This window comes from Geotrypetes seraphini, chromosome 11 (genome assembly GCF_902459505.1).
Source record: "Geotrypetes seraphini chromosome 11, aGeoSer1.1, whole genome shotgun sequence".
Taxonomy (NCBI): domain Eukaryota; kingdom Metazoa; phylum Chordata; class Amphibia; order Gymnophiona; family Dermophiidae; genus Geotrypetes; species Geotrypetes seraphini.
Window position 1 is genome coordinate 31,811,383 of NC_047094.1, and position 21,570 is coordinate 31,832,952.

At 47.9% G+C, this 21,570-nt stretch overlaps 1 protein-coding gene across 6 annotated transcripts in view; it reads right to left on the minus strand.

Moving 5' to 3' along the window:
- BMERB1 (bMERB domain containing 1) overlaps nucleotides 1-21,570 on the minus strand; it is a 124,235-nt gene that overhangs the window by 65,365 nt on the left and 37,300 nt on the right. For all 6 annotated transcript variants that reach the window (XR_004541057.1, XR_004541056.1, XR_004541055.1 and 3 more), the window contains exon 2: nucleotides 5,342-5,465. Coding sequence is in view for 3 of the 6 variants with exons in the window: in XM_033962875.1 (XP_033818766.1) it covers nucleotides 5,342-5,465 (124 nt within the window). In the remaining 3 variants the exon portion in view is untranslated. The remainder of the gene's footprint in view (nucleotides 1-5,341; nucleotides 5,466-21,570) is intronic.

The window sequence follows — 21,570 nt, forward strand, 5'->3', positions numbered from 1 at the left end:
ATTGATCTGGACGTCCACTGCAGTGAGCTCCCCAGCCAAATAGGCTGGCATCCGTGGTCACAATCATCAATGAAGCTATTCTAAGATGCATGCCTACTCAAGACCTATAGGTCTCTATAATGCCTGATATGTTGAAAAAGGGCCTACAGCTGGGTAATAAGCACTTGACTAAAGCTACGGACAAAGAACGTAATTATAAATTTGTCTTGAGGGCTTTCTATGCCCCTAACAGGGCCTTTAGAGCAAAACTTTGTGAGGGTGATCACTGTATTAAATGTTTGCAGACACATGCCACTCCTGGACACGTGTTTTGGCTTTGCCCTCGTGTGTCTCAGTTTTGGACTCAGCTTATAGCCTATGTGGCACAACTCTGGAATTACTCATGGCGCTTACATCCTAGTTTTCTTTTTACGTTGCAAGCCCGTCTTCACCCTATTCAGCCGGGTTGTGCAGCCTTTATGAGGAGAGCTACTGTTTTGGACAGAACTAGTATTCTGCATTGCTGGCTTTCTACACAGCCACCCACTATTTCGCATTGGAGGTCTCTGATGATTCAACACGCACTGATGGAAAGGATAGATGTTGGAGACCTGAGCACAAGAAAGGGCCGCCTGTTTGAACAATGTTTGACTCCTTTATGCATGACACTGACCCCATTCATCCGGAACAAGCTTGGTGTTTGAGCAGTTTAATATCCACCCACGGGCCTGAGATGGGCACATGGGAGGCATTTCTTTACAGTTCTGTTTTTCTACATTTTCTATTCCTATGTTCCTTGAAGGGAATGCCCCTGTCTATGTACTTGCTGCTGCTCCCAAGGTGGGAGGGAGGGAGGGAGGGGGGGGAGGAAGGGGGGGAGGTAGTGGGGTTGGTTGCTGGTACGTTGTAACTGAGGATTGTTTTTGTAAATACATATCCTGTATTTGTTTGCTACTGCCTTATGAACCTTTAATAAAGAGATTTAAACATAAGATGCAATGCCTCATGACAATGCCTGTGGACTGAGCCACCAAAAAATACTAGCACAGGATCATGGAGTCCATGGCAAAGTCACCTGTAAGGAGACCAATTGTGGAGACTGCCATGATAACAGCGCATTCTGGAGAGGTCGCATGTGAGCCTTCGCCCACGTCTATAGTGGCTGCCATGGATCCTAGCACTAGAAGATAGTGCCACATGGGTGGAGATAGCATGGCCATCCTGTTCATTATCTGGGTACAAAATTTCTGTTTTTGTGCCTTTGGAAGAGAGACATAACCTTCTGCCATGCTGAAGAAGACTCCCAGATATTCCAGAGACTGGGAAGTGACCAGTTGTCTCTTTTGAAAATTCACTATCCAACCAAGGTTCCACAGAACTCAGACTACCTGAGTCACTTCATGTTCTTCTTTTGAGAATGACAGAACCCTAATCAGCCAGTCATCCAGGTATCAATGCACTTGCAAATCTGTTCTACGGAGCTACCAATACCATCACCGTGGCGAATGTGCGGTGCACTGTTGCCAGACCAAAGGGGAGTGCTGAAAATTGGTAATGATTCTCCAGGACATGACTCTCAGGAACTTCCAGTGCTCCGGAAAGATGGGAATGTGAAAGTAGACTTCCATCAAATCTAGAAAGCTAGAAATTCCCCTGGTTCAACTGCTGCAATGACTGACTGTACTGTTTCCATACGAAAGCATGGAACTTTTAGCGCCACATTGACGTGTGTGAGATACAAAATGGGTCTCCAATCCTCTGAGCCTTTCTTGGGTACTATGAAGCAGATGGAGTATCTGTCCCAACTCCTCAGGCAGCATGGGCTCCACAGCTTGAATTTCCACCAGTCTTTGGACTGTGGATGAGCTCCTGCTTGCCTTTTCCAGGCACCCTGCCTGAGAGTCCACAAATCAGACTGCTAATGGATGGGTAAATTTGAGCTTGTAATCTACTCCAAATGAGCTCCAGCACCCAACGGGCTAATGAGATCTGTGCCCAGGACTCTGCATATTCCAAGAGCCATCCCACAATCTTCAGAGAAGCAGCTCTGGACTTGGCGTCATTCTGCTTTCTTGGAGGCTGAAGTGGGATGAGAAGTGGAGGCTTGGCTTCAACTAGGTCCCCAAAATTTCTGTCTTGATCCCTGACAGGATTTCTGAGACGAAGCTCCTCCTGAGTACTGCCGAAAGCATCTGGATTAGAGTTACCATATTTGCTATGTCAAAAAAGAGGACATTAGACCTCACTCCTCCCATGCCCCACCCCCTATCCTACCCACAGTGCCCTGCCCCACCCCGCCCCTGCCTCCCACTAGTCTCGCCCCTAAACTTCCCCACCCTCTCTGCACAGCCTCTCTCTCCCCAGCCCTCCATCCGGGCCACCCCAGAGTCGGTTATGGCATTTGTGAGATTCCCTTGTCCCTAGTACTTTCTCCTGCACTGCAATTTAAAAACTTCTGGCAGTGTTAGCGATATGATCCTTCTGCTATCGACTCGCCCTGGAAGTTTTCACTCTGCAGTGTCCCACCTACACAGGAACAGGAAGTGCTGCAGAGTGAAGGCTTGTGGGGCAGGGAGAACGTTCTGATGTTCATGAAAAAAAAGAACAAACTGATCTCAGTTGTTTTATTAAAAAATGGAAACTTTCTAACCATCCCCCCCCTTTCCCACAACCGCGAGTGTTTTTTAGCGCCAGCTGGCATGCTGAAAGCTATGCGCTGCTTTGCCCTCATCTCTGCCCCTGCTCCCCCTTTCCTTCCCCAAACCTCTAGTTGAAGTTGTTGCTTGCGGCAGTCAACAATGTGCTCCTCGCGACAGCGTCAAAAGGATCGCGTTGCCGACGCTGCCGGCTGCTGGTTGCCCAAAGTTTTTAAAATGCAATGCCATAGAAGGTACTAGGAACAGGGGAAACTCATGATAGACAGATCCAACTTTGGTGTGGGGGCTGGACTGGAGAGAATGAGTCCAAAACCCAGACAAACTCCTTCCAGTCCAGGAAATCGTCCCGAAACCCAGAGAGTCCTCTAAAAAGAGGAAATGTCCAGATAAATCCGGATGTCTGGTAACCCTGGTCTGGAGCTGCGAAAATTAGACCGCCTGAAGCCTCTTGTAGTTTGCAGTCTGCTGTGTTGCTTCACTGTTAATAAACATATGTTTAAAAAAAAAAAAAAGACTTCAGCCGGCAATCTATTACCGTATTTTCACTCATATACCGCACACCCGTGTAAAACGCGCACACGAGTATAGCGCGCGGGAAACTGTAATTTATGTAAAGAAATTTTTATATACCGCGCACACCCGTATACCGCGCATGCCACCCCGACTCTCCCGTCGCCGCCTGACTCTCCTTTCGCCCGCCCCAACTCTCCTCTGTCCGCCCCGACTCTCCTTTCGCCCGCCCCGACTCTCCTCTCCCCCTTGAAGTCCTGTCCCCCCCTTGAAGTCCTGCCCCCACCCTGAAAGCCTGATGCCCTACCCTGACGTCAGAGAAAGGGCGGGACCGCCGGAAGAAGAAGCAGCGCAGACGCAGGGCTCAGAGAAGGGGCGGGACCGCCGGCAGAGGAAGCAGCAGGACAACGGTAGGCAGTTTCTCCATGATGGGGGGGGTGGGGAGGCTGTGGGGGTGCGGTCCTTCGGGGTGGGGGTGCGAGTGCAAGCGATCCTTCGGGGTGGGGGTGCGAGCGGTCCTGCGGGGTGAATTGGATGTTGGGGGGGGGGAACTATGTAAAAAAAAATTTGTACAACACGCTCACGAATATAACGCGCATGGTTATACTCGGTTTGTAAAATCGTGTATAATGCGCGCGTTATATGCGTGAAAATACGGTACTCTGGCCATAAAATCATCCAGCCCCTTTCTGAACAACAATTGTCCCTTGAAAGGAAATCTGCTGAGCGTAGCCTTGGAGGTGAAATCTTCCGTCCATTGCCGAGATATTGTGCATGACCCTAATAATATCATAGAGAACATCATCCACATATTCTATCCCTGTTACTATAAGCTGGGGCAAAGGCTCGCCCTGCTCCAGTGTAAGCTCATGTGACTTGGAATGACAGGCATCCACAAAAATAGGCCAGTGCTTTGAACTGCCTTTCAAGGATCACACCCATTCTGCAATCTTGTATTATCCTTTAATACCACACCTCCCTCACTTGGCAGGGAAGTGCATCTAGATACCTGCGCTACTAAGGAATCTACTTTAGGCTGAGCGAACATTTGCTGACACACCCGTGCCAAGGATACAGCCTAGCCACTATCTTGGTTATCTTTAATGAGTCTTCAGGAGCATCCCAATGCTCCATGCCCAAAACTTCATGTCAGTATGTCAGGCAAAGTATGTCTGTTGAGGGTAGAGCATGGAGCAGACAGATCCCGATGGAAGTCCAGCTGTAACTCTTGCAGGGAGTCCATGATGAGCGTTAGCAGAGTTGATGGCTTAAACAGCCATCCCCGTGGTCGAGGGCTACCGCTGTATCTTTCGTACTCGCACCTGTCTGTGACCATATTTCTCCCAGCAGGGAAGGCTCGCTCATGCAGAGAGTCCCTTCGTCCTCTGAGTCTCTGTCGGAAAGGGCCACTGGATCCTGGCCAGCCTCTGCTATTGAGGCAGAAACGACCTGGAAGCCCAAGCCACTTCGTGTGCCTCCTGGTTCACTGCCGGACCTCCCCTGGGGATCCCAGCCATCCAAATAATCTCTCCACATCAGATTAACAAATTCAGGAGAATGCAGTACTTGGCAGTGCTGAGTCCCCTATTTTTTTTCTATGGGTTATGGGGTAATTGGAAAAAAAAAATTTTCTATATGGGTAAAACATGTTTTACATACAGAAAAGAGTTCTTATAAAATTGTGTACCTGAATATGCACCAAGGAGATCATAGTACTTCTGTGTGTGTTATTTAGCTTTGATGGCATTTCCTAGGGTGGAGGAGAGGAGGAGTTGAGGTGAAATTGCGATATGCTTGTGCATTTTATAGAATATGCTCATTCATTCATAGAATACACATACACTTTTACACCTTTTTCAAAGCAAGTGTATATTTGTGCACTACTGGAGCTGGTTTTGAGGGAGGTGGCACTATTTCATAAAGGCACATAGACACCAATATAGCTTTTTGAAAATAGAAGCCCCTTTTATTGACATTCTACATAGGCCGTCTTTTATAAAATTCACTCTTTATAATTCATTACTATTGGAAGCACTGGTTTCTGGGATAGTTTTTCATCTCTTCCGAGACTGTATTTAAAAAGAAGAAGAGAAAAATAAATCTGCAATCATGAAAAATTAAATATCCTAAGATATCCACTTACACATTGTCCCAGTATTTTTGCATGCTTTTGCAGAAGGGGAATAATTACTTACATAAATCTGAGCTCCGATTCTCTCCTGACTAAGACTTCCCGAAGTCGTTGGATTTTTGCCATCTCCAGTTCTATTTCCTCTGGGGTCATTGTTGTCTCAGCCATCGAAATGATGTCAAGTTGATCTGTGTATATAGAGCAAGACAGGAAATCAGACCAGAGAAAGATGAAGCAGCCTCAAATAATTTAAAGGTTACTATGGGCTCCTTTTGCAAAGCCATTGTAGAGGTTTCTATCATGGGCCGGTGAGGTAAATGCTTTGACGCTCTGACGCGTAGGAATTCTATGAGCGTCGGAGCGTTTACCTCGCCGGCCCTTGGTAGAAATCTCTACCGCTGCTTTGTTTTTTTGTGTTTTTTTAAATAATTTCTTTATTCATTTTGAAAACTTACAGCAAGCATATAGGAATATATCATTAGTAACAACAATAACACTTGTAAATCTCATATAATTCTAAAAACATAAAAATTATATTCCGTCCCACCCACCTTCTTTCAAATATTATAATCAATTATATCATAAATATAATATAAACATATAATTTAGTGAAATTTCCAGAAACACCCACCCCCACCCCCCTATGTGTACATATATTCATCCAAGGAAAATGATGCTTTGTAAAAGCCAGCATAAAGGTCTTCTACTTAAGGGCAAAACATCTGAAAAATAGACAAATTTTTCACTGATTACACAGAAGACAGAGTTTCCATTTCTCATTCTGGGGAACGGGGGATATTATATAAGGAGCATGCCCCCAGAGAATCAGCTATAAACCTTTTGATTTCTTCAGGAGTCTCAGTGGTATCACCCGTTGTGGTTCAAGATTTTTATAACCGCAATGGATTTATACACCTTCCGGTCACTGACTCCATATATTTAATTTTTACTCTTCAACCTTCATTTTAATTTCTTTAAACGGTTTCATTTACCCCCTCCTTTACAAAGCCGCGCTAGCATTTTTAGCTCATAGAATTCCTTTGAGCATCTGAGCTGTTACCGCCAGGGCTGACACTAAAAACACTAAGAACATGAGAATTGCCGCTGCTGGGTCAGACCAGTGGTCCATCGTGCCCAGCAGTCCGCTCATGTGATGGCCCTTAGGTCAAAGACCAGTGCCCTAACTGAGACTAGCCTTACCTGCGTACGTTCTGGTTCAGCAGGAACTTGTCTAACTTTGTCTTGAATCCCTACAGGGTGCTTTCCCATATAAAAGCCTCCAGAAGAGTGTTCCAGTTTTCTACCACTCTCTGGGTGAAGAAGAACTTCCTTACATTTGTACGGAATCTATCCCCTTTCAACTATAGAGAATGCCCTCTCGTTCTCTCTACCTTGGAGAGGATGAACAACCTGTCTTTATCTACTAAGTCTATTCCCTTCATTATCTTGAATGTTTCGATCATGTCCCCTCTCAGTCTCCTCTTTTCAAGGGAGAAGAGGCCCAGTTTCTCTAATATCTCACTGTACGGCAACTCCTCCAGCCCCTTAACCATTTTAGTTGCTCTTCTCTGCACCCTTTCGAGCAGTACTGTGTCCTTCTTCTTGTACGGCGACCAGTGCTGGACGCAGTATTCCAAGTGAGGGCATACCATGGCCCGGTACAGCAGCATGATAACCTTCTCTGATCTGGTCATGATCCCCTTCTTAATAATTCCTAGCATTCTGTTCACCCTTTTCGCTGCCACCGCACATTGCACAGACAGCTTCATTGACTTGTCAACCAGTACTCCCAAGTCTCTTTCCTGGGGAGGGGTCTCTCCAAGTACTGCACTGGACATCCTATATTCATGTATAAGATTTTTGTTACCGACATGCATCACCTTACACTTATCCACGTTAAACCTCATTTGCCATGTCGCAGCCCATTTCTCGAGCGTGTTTATGTCCTGTTGCAGGTCTTCACAATCCTCCCACGTCTTCACTACTCTGAATAACTTCGTATCGTCTGCAAATTTAATCACCTCACTCGTCGTACCAATTTCCAGGTCATTTATAAATATGTTGAAGAGCACGGGTCCAAGCACCAAACCCTGTGGCTCTGCACTTGTGATGCTTTTCCAGTCCGAGTATTGTCCATTTACCCCCACTCTCTGTTTCCTATCCGCCAGACAGTTTTTAATCCACGTGAGTATTTCACCCTCAATTCCATGGCTTGCAATTTTTCAAAGTAGTCGTTCATGCGGAACCTTGTCAAACACCTTCTGAAAATCCAGATATACGATGTCGACTGGGTCACCCTTGTCTATCTGCCTATTTACTCCCTTGAAGAAGTGCAGCAAGTTCATCAAGCAAGATCTTCCTTTGCTGAAGCCGTGCTGGCTGGTCCTCATCAGATTGTGTCCATCAAGGTGATCAATGATGTGGTCCTTTATCAGCACCTCTACCATCTTTCCCGGTACAGAGGTCAGACTCACCAGTTTGTAGTTTTCCGGATCTTCCCTCGAACCTTTCTTGAAGATTGGCGTAACATTCGCCACTTTCCAGTCTTCCGGAATCCTTCCTGATTTGATCGACAGACTGGCTATTAGTTGAAACAGTTAAGCTTTAGCCCCTTTCAATTCCTTGATTACCCTCGGCTTTGTAAAGGAGGGGGTAATGCATCCATTTAGAATATTTAAAACTTACCCTCTCTTCTATTAAACTGCGCTAGCAGTTTTTAGCGCAGAGAGCTGTGCTGAATGGCCCGCACTGCTCCTGACGCTCATAGGAATTCTATAAGCGTCGGGAGCAGCACAGGCCATTCAGCGCGGCTCCCCGCACTAGAAACTGTTAGCGCAGTTTAATAGAAGAGGCCCTTAGTCACTTTAAAGTTTCAAAGTTTTACTTGGCTTTTGTTGGGTCAGGAATTGTTCTAAACGCCGAAATGAATCATGTTTCGCAATAGAGAATGACACGGTGACAAAATTCATCACCGTTCCCATCCCCGCGGATAACCGCGGGAAATAATCCCATGTCATTTTCTAGTGTCTATCTCAACCTCAGTCCTTCTACACCAGCATTCTTCAAAGCAAAGCTTGTGGGTCAGTGGTTGTGGCCATTCATCCTCTGATTCTTATGTGAGCCAAGGATAATGAAGCCATTGTGACATCACTGATGTGATTGGCTCTTAGGCACTGGTGGAATGAGGCATTATGACATCACAATATCTGCTCTGGATACCAGAGACTGTCATTCTGTAGTGTCTATCTCAACCTCAGTCCTTCTACACCAGCATTCTTCAAAGCAAAACTTGAGAGTCAGTGGTTGTGGCCATTCATACTCTGATTCTTCCCTCTCTCCTTAAAGAATGACATGAAGATGGTTTCCCGCGGATATCCGCGGGGATGGGAACGGTGATGAATTTTGTCACCGTGTCATTCTCTTTCGCAACATAGCTATATCAAGGCTCATCCCCTGAAAAACAAGATTGTAATGTTTCCTTTCACCATTTGGAAGCAGTGACGAGAGGGTGCATAAATCTACAGCGATTATAAAAATCTTGAACCGCAACGGGTGACACCACTGAGACTCATGGAGGCCAGTTTGTTTTAAATCTACTACTTAGAAGCTTCCTCACATGCCACCTAGTCCTAATATTTTTGGAGTGAGCAAGCAATTCACATCTACCCTTTCCACTCCACTCAGTATTTTATAGGCCTCTGTCATATCACCCCTGAGCCGTCTCTTCTCCAAACTAAAGAGTTCTAGCTGCTTTAGTCTTTCCGCAGAGGGAAGTTGTCCCAAACCTTTTATCATTTTCATCACCCTTCTCTGTACCTTTTCTAATTCCGCTATATATTTTTTTAGATAGTGACCAGAACTGAACACAGTATTCAAGTTGTGGCCATACCCTAGAGCAGGGCTGCCCAAGTCCGGTCCTCGAGATCTACTTGCAGGCCAAGTTTTCAGGATATCCACAATGAATATGCATGAGAGATACTTGCCTGCACTGCCTTCTTGATATGCAAATCTATCTCATGCATGTTCATTATGGATAACCTGAAAACCAGGCCTGCCAATAGATCTCGAGGACCGGACTTGGGCAGCCCTGCCCTAGAGCAATACAAGACATATGCCAAACCTACAGTGGAAGAAGGGAGGGGGAAGATAGACATGCCAGATCACGGGAAGGGTAAGGGAAGGAGACAGAGGTGCCAGACAATGGGATGCAAGGGAAAGAGGGGAGACAAAAACAGGGCCGGTAACAGATTCTGAATTGCAGTGATGGAGGAAAAGGAAAGAAAGATGACAGACCTCCAGTCCACTGCGATGCTGTTGCTGAGGAAAAGTGTTGCTAGGACAGAAAAGAAGACATTTCTTTCATCCAGTGGCATCGTAAGGGAGGGAGGAACAGCAGGCGAAGGCAGGCAGAGTGGGGTAGCGGCGAGAGAAAGCTCCGCCCACCCCCCACGAGTCACCAGTAGCGTCGGAGCGCCCGGACTCCCCCTTAAAAGGAGGAGAACCGCGGCGCCAGGGCACTTGCTTCGGGCCGAGTCGGGGAGGTAGCAGGCACAAGCAGGCACCAGGAGAGAGCTTGGAGGAGGCTTAGGAGAGAGCGAGGAGGACACGAGGGAGGAACAGCAGGCGAAGGCAGGCAGAGTGGGGTAGCGGCGAGAGAAAGCTCCGCCCACCCCCCACGAGTCACCAGTAGCGTCGGAGCGCCCGGACTCCCCCTTAAAAGGGGGGGAGCCAGCGGCGCACAGCCGTTCGGCGCGCAGCGAAGGTTTGCGAAGGAGCCTTGTGAAGGAGCCAGGCGCCCAGCAGCTACATCTAAACCACAAACTGTAGGTATTTTCTTCTCTTACTCATTCTCTTTCTCTTCTTTTTCAGGTAGCTGCACGCCAGGCACCACTTTTACACCTCACACACACTGAGAGACTAAAGAAAGGAGAAGAAGAAATGGAGGCAGCAGGCACCCAGCGGAGCTTCCCAGTCTACTGCACAGAGTGTCATATGTATGACTACCTCCCCTCCGGGAGGCAGGCGTACATATGCAGTCGGTGTCAGGAACTGGAAAGCCTGAAGAATGAGGTCGGGAGACTGCAGGTCAAGGTCCAGGAGCTGGAGGGGCTCCGTACTTTAGAAGAACCGTGCTGGGCAACTGAGGACCCCACCAGAGACAGCCACATTGGGGAGCAAGTTAGGGATCTCGAGAAATTCATCGAGGAGGCCTGCAGGATGGTGGGGGTACAGGATCACCAGCAAGTCGGACAGGACCCAACTGATGAAAGACAGAATCCATCAGATGGAGGACGGAATCCACAAGACGCCGGGGGAGAAGGACTTTGTGGAATATCCGAGCAGAGAGAGGAGGCCAAGACCCACCAGAACTCTGAGGGAGAAGTAAAGGACCACACCAAAGATACAGACTTAAGACCAAAAAGGAAACTGAAGAAGGGGAAATCTGCAGTCATAGTGGGTGACTCAATCCTGAGAGAAGTTGACAGTCACGTAGCAGGAGGGAGAGAGGACCGGCTAGTGACATGTCTCCCAGGGGCAAGAACGAAGGACATCACCGACAGAATCGAGAGGATCCTGGAAGGAGCGGAGACAGAGGAGACAGCGGTGATAATCCACGTTGGAACAAACGACGTCAGCAGAAGAAATTACAGCAGGACTACACTAACCGAGCAGTTCCAGACCCTGGGAAGGAAGTTGAAGCTGAGGACACGGAAGATAGCTTTCTCAGAGATCCTGCCAGTACCGAGGGCAGATGTAAGGAGGCAGACTGAGCTGCAAGCCATAAACGCATGGCTGAGGAGATGGTGCGAAGAGGAAGGCTTCCACTTTGTAAGGAACTGGTCAACTTTTTGGGGTAAGAACAAGCTCTACAGGAGGGACGGACTGCACCTGAGCACGACAGGAACAAGAATGCTGGCAAATAACGTCAAGAGCACAATAGACAAGGCTTTAAACTGAGGAGAGGGGGAAAGCTGACAGTCGATCTGGTGTCGACGCTTCGGGAAGGAATATCAAGGGAAGACACTGAAAGGGAAAAATGCAAAGTAGGCCTCCAAGGCAAGCGGGAAAATTGCGAAAAAGAACTCAAAGACGACCTACAGGAGTTCAAGGAACAAGTGAAATTAGAGAGCGAAAAGAAGGAAAAACAGCAGGAACTAAAAGGACATGCAGAAATGAGGAAGACAGCTGAGGACAAAGAAATCACACCATGGGAAGGGGACGAACAAAATGGGACTCAGGGGCTGGCACCCCAAGAAGGGGACGACAAGAGAATCAACCCACAAGGAAGAACAACAGGGAAAGTAAAAAACCAAAACTTAAATTGCTTGTACGCCAATGCAAGGAGTCTACGGACCAAAATGGGAGAGCTGGAAGTCATGGCCAACAAAGAGGACCTAGACATAATTGGAATCACAGAAACATGGTGGTCTGAGGACAACAAATGGGACGTAGTACTACCAGGTTATAAACTCTATAGGAAAGACAGGACATGTAAGAAGGGAGGAGGAATAGCGCTATACATAAAGGACTCCATTCACTCGACCAGGATGGATACGGCAACAAGGGCAGAAGGTTTGGAATCGCTATGGGTTAAGTTACCAGGAAGAAAGGGAACCGACACAAAATTGGGACTTTATTATCGCCCACCTGGACAGCCAGAAACAAGTGACAATGACCTAGAAGCAGAATTGAGGCAGGAATGCAAAAGCGGAAGGGTGACGGTTATGGGAGACTTCAACCACCCTGGGATAGACTGGAGCATTGGACACTCCAGCAGCGCGAGGGAAACAAAGTTCCTGGAGGCTGTGAGGGATTGCTTCTTGGAGCAGCTGGTCCAGGAACCGACACGAGGAGATACCACTCTTGACCTAATCCTCAACGGTCTAGGGGGCCCCGCAAAGGAGGTGGTAGTAGTAGGGCCACTAGGAAACAGTGATCACAACATGATCCAGTACAAACTAGAAATGGGAACATCAAAAGTGAAGAGAACCACAGCGATGGCACTCAACTTCAGAAAAGGGAACTACGAAGCTATGAGGAAAATGGTGAGACATAAACTCAGAAACAGCTCACGGAAGATGGAGACCGTAGAGAAAGCCTGGTCCCTACTCAAGAACACGGTGCAAAAAGCACAAAACATGTACATCCCCAGGTTTAGGAAAGGGCGCAAACAGAACCAAACAAAAAACAAGGTGTGGATAACAAAGGAAGTGAAGAAGGCGATAAGCGACAAGAGATCATCATTCAGAAAATGGAAAAAGGACCAAACTGAGGAAAACCGGAAGGAACACAAAAAACACCAGAAAGAGTGCCACCGAGTGGTTAGGGAAGCAAAAAGAGAATACGAAGAGAAGCTGGCTGGGGAGGCGAGAAACTTCAAACCGTTCTTTAGGTACGTGAAGGGGAGGCAACCGGCAAGGGAGGAAGTGGGACAATTGGATGATGGAACCAGAAAGGGAGTGGTAAGAGAGGAAAAAGAGGTAGCAGACAGGTTAAACAAGTTTTTCTCGTCGGTCTTCACGAGCGAGGACACATCCAATGTACCAGAACCTGAGGAGATTATAAGTGGGGATCTAGATGAAAAGCTGGAGCAAATAGAAGTAAGCCATGAGGACGTCCTACGACAGATAGATAGATTAAAAAGCGACAAATCACCGGGCCCGGATGGAATCCACCCAAGGGTACTAAAAGAACTGAGAAAGGAAATAGCGGAAACACTCCAGCAAATATGTAATCTATCATTGAAAACTGGGGAGATCCCGGAGGACTGGAAAATAGCAAATGTCACGCCTATCTTTAAGAAAGGATCAAGAGGAGACCCGGGAAACTACAGGCCGGTGAGCTTGACTTCGGTTCCGGGTAAGATGATGGAAGCACTTATTAAGGACAGCATCTGCGAGCACATGGAAAAAAATGGGCAGCTGAGGGAGAGCCAACATGGCTTCTGCAAGGGAAGGTCTTGCCTCACAAACTTACTACATTTCTTTGAGGGAATAAACAGCCAGATAGACAAAGGGGAACCCATAGACATAATTTACCTCGACTTCCAAAAAGCTTTCGACAAGGTACCCCACGAACGACTGCTTAGGAAGCTGTGGAACCACGGAGTGGAGGGGGATGTATACCGATGGATTAAACACTGGTTGGCGGGCAGAAAACAGAGGGTTGGAGTGAAGGGCCAATACTCAGACTGGCAACGGGTCACGAGCGGAGTTCCGCAGGGGTCGGTGTTGGGACCGCTCCTGTTCAATATATTTATAGACGATCTGGAGACAGGGACGAAATGTGAGGTTATCAAATTTGCAGATGACACCAAACTCTGCAGCAGGGTTAGAACCACGGAAGACTGTGAAAACCTGCAAAGGGACCTAACGAAGCTGGAAGAGTGGGCCAAAAAGTGGCAGATGCGTTTTAATATAGAGAAATGCAAGGTCATGCATGTTGGGAAAAAGAACCCGATGTTCAGCTATACAATGGGGGGAACATTGCTAGATGTGAGTACCCTTGAAAGAGACCTGGGTGTGCTGGTGGATACAACAATGAAAGCATCAGCACAATGCGCGACAGCCTCAAAGAAAGCAAACAGAATGCTGGGTATCATCAAGAAGGGTATCACGACCAGGACAAAGGAAGTCATCATGCCACTGTACCGTGCAATGGTGCGCCCGCATCTGGAGTACTGTGTCCAGTATTGGTCGCCGTACCTCAAGAAGGACATGGCATTGCTTGAGGGGGTCCAGAGAAGAGCGACGAAAATGGTAAGAGGTATGGAAAACCTTTCATATGCCGACAGGCTAGAACAGCTGGAGCTGTTCTCCCTGGAAAAGAGGAGACTTAGAGGAGACATGATACAAACTTTCAAGATCCTGAAAGGCATAGATAAGGTAGACAGGGACAGATTCTTCAGACTGTGGGGAACAACAAGTACAAGGGGGCACTCGGAGAAACTGAAAGGGGATAGGTTTAGAACCAATGCCAGGAAGTTCTTCTTCACCCAGAGAGTGGTGGACACATGGAACGCACTCCCGGAGGTAGTGGTGGGGCAGAAGACACTACAGGGATTCAAAGAAGGTTTGGATAAATTCTTGAAGGAAAAGGGGATTGAGGGATACAGATAGAAGTAAGGATAGGTTTTTTTAGGGCAGGGAACACTTGACAGGTCATGGACCTGATGGGCCGCCGCGGGTGCGGACCGCTGGGTGCGATGGACCTCTGGTCTGATCCCGGTGGAGGCAACTTCTTATGTTCTTATGTTCTTAAGTGGGGCAGTCCCGCTCCGGGCACCATGTTGGAGGGGGCACCAACACCCCTCCTCCTCTCTGCCTCCCGACTCTTCCCATTCCTCCCCTCCACATGCGCGTCCCCTTCCCTTCCCCCATACCTCTAGCTGAAGTTGTTGTTTGCAAGCTTACAGGAATGGGACAGGGTCAGCGACAAAACTCGCGGGGACAGGATGGGGAAACTGAGTTCCTGCAGGGACTGGGAAATATTTGTCCCCATGTCATTCTCTACTGAGAAGCACATTGTTCAAGCAACAAGCAGGCTTCTTTACACAGCTTTTAAGGACTTTGAAATGTGTAAGACTAATTTGCTGTTCTCAAGGCAATCACAATGAATAATGCCTAGTGACAGGTAAACATAAATTTAAGGCATGTTGCTTTGTGCTCCACCAAGTTTCATACATCAGAGCAGCCAGACACCAGCAGATTTCCCAGTGTCATTTCCTGTAGGTTGACACCTTTTGGTTGATAATAGAATATTTATAAGCTAAGATGGCCATGCCAGGAAGTAAGTACTATTTTGAGGTAAAGCATAGCTGCAAATGAAATATTTCCACTGATATCACTGAGCTGGACAATGCCTAATATATCTTAGGCATTCTAAGAGTAATGCAAATTAGTTAAGCTCTGGAACCCGTTGCCAGAGGATGTGGTAACAGTGGTTAGCGCAGCTGGGTTTAAAAAAAGTTTTGGAGAAGTTCCTGGAGGAAAGGTCCATAGTCTGCTATTGAGAGAGACATGGGAGCAGTCACTGCTTGCCCAGAATCAGTAGCATGGAATGTTGCTACTATTTAGGATTCTGGAATCTTGCTGCTCTTTGGAATTCTACCAGGTATTTGTGACCTGGATTGGCCACTAGGCAAGATGGACCCATTGGTCGGACCCAATATGGCTAGTCTTATGTTCTTAAGCTTTATGGATTAACATGCACTTTGCATTTTAAAAATGCTCTCTGTCTTACAGCTTGCTACCCTTTCACGAATTTCACGAAGAAACAACACTTTTCATAATCGATCTTATTAGCTTCAAGCATTCATTTGACAAAGGGGAGGCTTTCTCTGATAAGTACATAAGTAGTCGCCTCCGCCGGGGCAGACCAGAGGTCCATCCAGCCCAGCGGTCCGCTCACGCGGCGGCCCACCAGGCATATTGCCTGGTCAGCGGTCCCTGACTAATTTTATTGCCTTCCTCTACAGTTATCTCTAAACCTTCCACTGCTCTTATCTGTACCCCTCAATCCCTTTGTCTTCCAGGAACCTATCCAGGTCATCCTTGAAACCCTGTACTGTGCTATTTCTTATCACGGCCTCCGGAAGGGTGTTCCATGTGTCCACCACCCTCTGTGTGAAAAAGTACTTCCTTGCGTTTGTTTTAAACCTGTCCCCCTTCAATTTCATCGAGTGACCCCTTGTTCTTGTGGTTTCTTTCAAATTGAAAAATCTGTCTTTGTCAACCTTTTCGATGCCCCTCAGGATCTTGAAGGTCTCTATCATATCTCCTCTGAGTCTCCGCTTTTCCAGGGAGAACAGCCCCAGCTTCTTCAGTCTGTCAGTGTATGTAAGGTTTTCCATACCCTTAATCAGTTTAGTTGCTCTTCTCTGGACTCCCTCAAGCATTGCCATGTCCTTTTTGAGGTACGGTGACCAGTACTGTACACAGTATTCCAGATGCGGGCGCACCATAGCCCGGTACAGTGGCAGGATGACTTCCTTCGTTCTGGTCGAGATACCCTTCTTAATGATACCTAACATTTGGTTTGCTTTCCTCGAGGCTGTGGCGCATTGTGCCGACGCCTTCAATGTCGTGTCTACCATCACTCCCAAGTCTCTTTCCAGATTACTGACCCCTAGCATTGATCCCCCCATTTTGTAAGTGAACATCGGGTTCCTTCTCCCTATATGCATGACCTTGCATTTCCCTACATTGAAGCTCATTTGCCACTTTTTCGCCCATTCTTCCAATGTCGTAAGATCCCTTTGGAGATTCTCGCAGTCAACCGTGGTTTCAACCTTGCTGAATAGTTTGGTGTCATCTGCAAATTTGATGACCTCGCATTTTGTTCCCGCCTCCAGGTCGTCAATGAATATGTTAAACAGGAGCGGTCCCAGCACCGATCCTTGAGGAACCCCGCTCGTGACCCCTTGCCAGTCCGAGTAATGGCCCTTTACACCAACCCTCTGCTTCCTGTCTGCCAGCCAGTTTTTGATCCATCGGTGGACCTCCCCGTGCACCCCATGGTTCCATAGCTTCCTGAGCAACCGCTCATGTGGTACCTTATCGAAGGCTTTCTGGAAGTCTAGGTAAATTATGTCTATGGGTTCTCCTTTGTCCACCTGGTTGTTTACCCCCTCAAAGAAGTACAACAAGTTTGTGAGGCACGACCTACCCTTGCAGAACCCATGCTGGCTCGACCTTAGCTGTCCATTTTTTTCGATATGGTCACAGATGCTGTCCTTAATCAGTGCCTCCATCATCTTTCCCGGGACCGATGTGAGGCTTACCGGCCTATAGTTTCCCGGGTCGCCCCTTGAACCCTTCTTGAAGATGGGCGTGACATTAGCTATTTTCCAGTCCTCCGGGATCTCTCCAGTTTTTAGAGATAGGTTGCATATTTGCTGAAGTGTCTCTGCTATTTCATTCCTTAATTCCTTGAGCACCCTTGGGTGAATGCTATCCGGACCTGGCGACTTGTCGCTCTTTAGCTTGTCTATCTGCCTGAGGACATCCTCCTGGCTCACCTCTAATTTGACCAGCTTGTTATCTTGATCTCCATTTTCTATTTCCTCTGGTTCCGGAATGTTGGATGTGTCCTCCCTCGTGAAGACCGACGTAAAGAAGTCATTTAACTTGTCAGCTATTTCTTTTTCCTCCCTCACTACTCCCTTTCTATCCCCATCATCCAAGGGCCCCACTTCTTCCCTCGCTGGTTGCTTCCCCTTTACGTACCTGAAGAATGATTTGAAATTTTTTGCCTCTCCCGCTAGTCTCTCTTCATATTCCCTCTTTGCTCTCCTAACCACTCGGTGGCACTCCTTCTGGCTTTCCTTGTGTTCCTTTTGGTTGGCCTGCGTTTGATCCTGTTTCCATTTTTTGAACGATGCTTTCTTGTTACTGATCGCCTTTTTTACAGCTGCCGTTATCCATGCTGGGTTCTTTATTCGATTTTTCTTGCACTCTTTTCTGAACCTGGGGACGTACAGGTTCTGTGCTTCGTGCACCGTACGCTTGAGCAGGGTCCAGGCGCTTTCTACGGACTCTACCTTCCTTGTGCTGCCGTTGAGTTTCTTCCCCACCATTTTCCTCATTGCATCATAATTCCCTTTTCTGAAGTTGAGCGCTGTTGTTGTGGTTCTTTTCACCCTGGATGATCCCAGTTCTAGTCTGCACTGGATCATGTTGTGATCGCTGTTTCCCAGTGGGTCTAATACTGCTACTTCCTTTGCAGGTCCCCCCAGTCCACTGAAGATTAGATCAAGAGTAGCTTCTCCTCGTGTAGGTTCCATGACCAGCTGTTCCAGGAAGCAGTCCCTCGTGGCTTCCAGGAATTTGGTCTCTCTCTCGCAACTTGAGTGCCCGATACTCCAGTCTATCCCAGGGTAGTTGAAGTCTCCCATCACCACCACACTTCCATTCTTGCATACCTGCCGCAGTTCCGTCTCCAGGTCCCGGTCGATTTCTTCCGATTGGACGATAGTATAGACCCAATTTGATGTCTGCTCCAGATCCTCCTGGTAGCTTAACCCATATTGATTCCAAGCCTTCCGACCTTACTGCTGTTTCCATTTTGGTTGAGGGTATGGAGTCTTTTATGTATAGCGCTATTCCTCCACCCTTCTTGTGTGTCCTGTCTCTCCTGTAAAGTTTGTACCCTGGTATGACCACATCCCATTTATTATCATCAGCCCACCACGTTTCTGTGATTCCAATTATGTCCAGGGCTTTTTGACTGGCTATAATTTCCAGCTCTCCCATTTTGGCCCTGAGGCTCCTCGCATTTGTGTAGAGGCAATATAGGTCCTGATTTGTCGCCCGCCCTGCTGTTTTCTTTCCATGGCTCGGCGCTCCCACCTGGCTTGCCTTTACTCGGTCATCCACCTCCCGTGGCGTGTCCGTTTTGCCCCCATCCAGTATCTCCTTTTTTGGATGGTCCTCTTGCTCCCATTGTTCTCTTTCAACCATGCCTGTTAGGCTCGTTTGTGCACTGGGCCCCTGCATTGCATCTGTGGGCCTTTTTTCTGAAGATTTCCACTCAACCCTTTTGTTTAAAAGTTCCCTCCAAGTCCCTTTGTCCAAAAAGTCCCTCTCAGCCCCTTTGTCCAAGAGTTCCCACTCGGTCCCTTTGCCCAAAAGTGTCTCCTCAGTCCCTTTGTCCAAAAAGTCCCTCTCAGCCCCTTTGTCCAAGAGTTCCCACTCGGTCCCTTTGCCCAAAAGTGTCCCCTCAGTCCCTTTATCCAAGAAGCCTCTCATAGTCCCTTTGCCCAAGAATTTTCTCTCAGTCCCTTTGTCCAAAAGATCCCACTCGGTCCCAAGCTCTCTTTTGCAATGTCCTTGTTCGGTATCATTTTTTGATACCAATGTCCGGTGTGTCGAGGCCAGATCGACTTCCGGCTTTCCCCTTCTCTTCAGTTTAAAGCTAGGTCTATGGCGTTTTGGATGTTTCTTGCCAGCTGCCTCGTCCCAGCTGTGCTCAGGTGCAGTCCATCTCTCTTGTAGAGCTTGTTCTTCCCCAAGAAGGTCGTCCAGTTTCGAACAAAGTGGAATCCCTCCTCCTCGCACCATCTCCTCAGCCATCCGTTCATTACTTGTAGTTCGCTCTGTCTTCTTGTGTCTGCTCTCGGTACTGGTAGGATCTCCGAGAAGGCTATCCTATTTGATCTCAGCTTCAGTTTCCGCCCCAGGATCCTGAACTGCTCAGTCAGTGTAGTCCGGTTGAAATTTTTCCTGCTGACGTCGTTGGTTCCAATGTGGATTACAACTGCCGTCTCCTCTGTCTCGGCTCCCTCCAGGATTCTATCAATTCTGCTGATGACGTCCGTTGTTCTTGCCCCCGGGAGACATGTCACTAGTCGGTCCTCCCTTCCTCCGGCAATGTGACTGTCCACTTCTCGCAGGATTGAGTCTCCTACTACAACAGCAGATTTCCCCTTCCTCAGATGTCTCTCTGGTCTCAGGTCCGTGTCCTCCGGGCTCTGCTGGATCTCCGCTGGTCCTTCCGCCAGGTCCTGTTGGGTACCATCATCTGCATTTTCAGACCCTACGCTAGGTCCCACTCCCATGGTGTTTGTTGGTTCCTGACCTCCAGCTGCCGGTTCCCGTCTGATACGCTGGTGGTCCTGTGCCTCTGCCATCTGCCAGGCCTCCTCTATGTACTTCTCGAGCTCTCTGACTTGTTCTGAGATGTGGCTCTCTCTGGTAGTCTCCTCCGTTTCCCCACACTGTTCCTCTATTGAGCAGAGTCCCTCCAGCTCCTGGACTCTAACCTGCAGCCTTCCGACCTCCCTCTTCAGGCTATCCAGTTCCTGGCATCGATTGCATATGTATGCCCGCCTCCCAAAGGGGAGGTAGTCATACATATGACATGCGATGCAGTACACTGGGTAGCCCTGCTGGATTCCTGCAGCCTCCATTTCTCTGTTTTCTTTCCTGTGTTCTGTAAGAGAAGAGAGAGAAAGAGAATGAGAATGAATCGCGAATAAATTTGAGAAAATGTACCTCAGGAATTTCTCTACTGGGCTGCCTGTGCTCCTGGCTCCTTCTTAAGGCTCCTCCGCAAAGGCGCTCCCGCTAAGGCGAGCGCCTTTGCCGCTCGCCTTCGTCGCGCGCCGAACGGCTGCACGCCGTTGGCTCCCTGCCTTTTAAGGGGGAGCCCGGCTGAAGTCGCTGACGCGATGTGGGTGGGCGGAGCTAGCTCTCGCCCGCCTCTGGCTCACCGCGTCCCCCTCGCCTTTCTCCTCTCCTGCTCGCTGCCGCTGGAATCGGCAGCGAGCCCTGTAGCTTCTGCCCTCGCCTGCCTGCCTCCTCTCCTGGCCGCGGCTCCCTGATGTTGAAGAACCTGGGAAATAATAAATGTACTTCAAAGATGCTTTGATTAAACTAAGAACAACTTGGTAGCATTGAACCACTGTATGAATAATAGCCATGATTACCGGCTTTTTGATCTAGCACTTCCAAAGGCTTACAAATAACGCAGTAAAGGTTCTGCTAGTTCAATAGCTCATGTACCATGTAAAGACCCTCGGCAGTAAATAGTACTAAAATTCATTCAAGAGCTTAAATGAAGGAAATCTTTAAAGGCCTCCAGAAACTGATGACTTTTGACTAGAGAATAACATGCGAACAAATTTGTCCCCATCCCCGCGGGAACTGAATCTCCCCACCCCATCCTCGTGCGTTTTGTCACTGTCACATTCCTGTAAGCTCTGCCTTAACCGCACAAGCCTCGAACACCTCTGATTAAGTGTTTGAGGCTCGTGCAGATGAGGACAGAGCTTGCGAGAATGGGGCGGGGACAGGATAAGAATGCGTCAGAACAGGACGGGAAAATGAGTTCCCGCAAGGACAGGGGAAAATTTGTCCCCGTATCATTCTCTACTTTTGACCACCTTGTGGTAACAGAAATGACTCATCATATTCTGCACATCAGTATGTCATCCAGGTGTACCCAGTTCACCTGGATACCAAGTAAATTGCTACCCTTTGTGATGTTGGGCAGTTCACTTAGATTGTGAGAAATACGCACTGTAACTGTGTATAAATCATCTTGATTTACCACTGAAAAAATATGGATAAGAAGAGTCCAAATAAATACACAACTAGTATAAATGGTAGACATCATGCTTGCACTGGATCTATATATTTCTTCATAAAATATTAACCTAAGCAGTAGAAATCACACTTACTTGTACATTCAGTGGTGTACTAAGGGGGAGTCTGACCGACCCGGGTGCCCTGGTGGGGTGCCAGCACCTCTATACCTCACCCCCTCCACGCCACACTCGTGCCCTCCGGTACC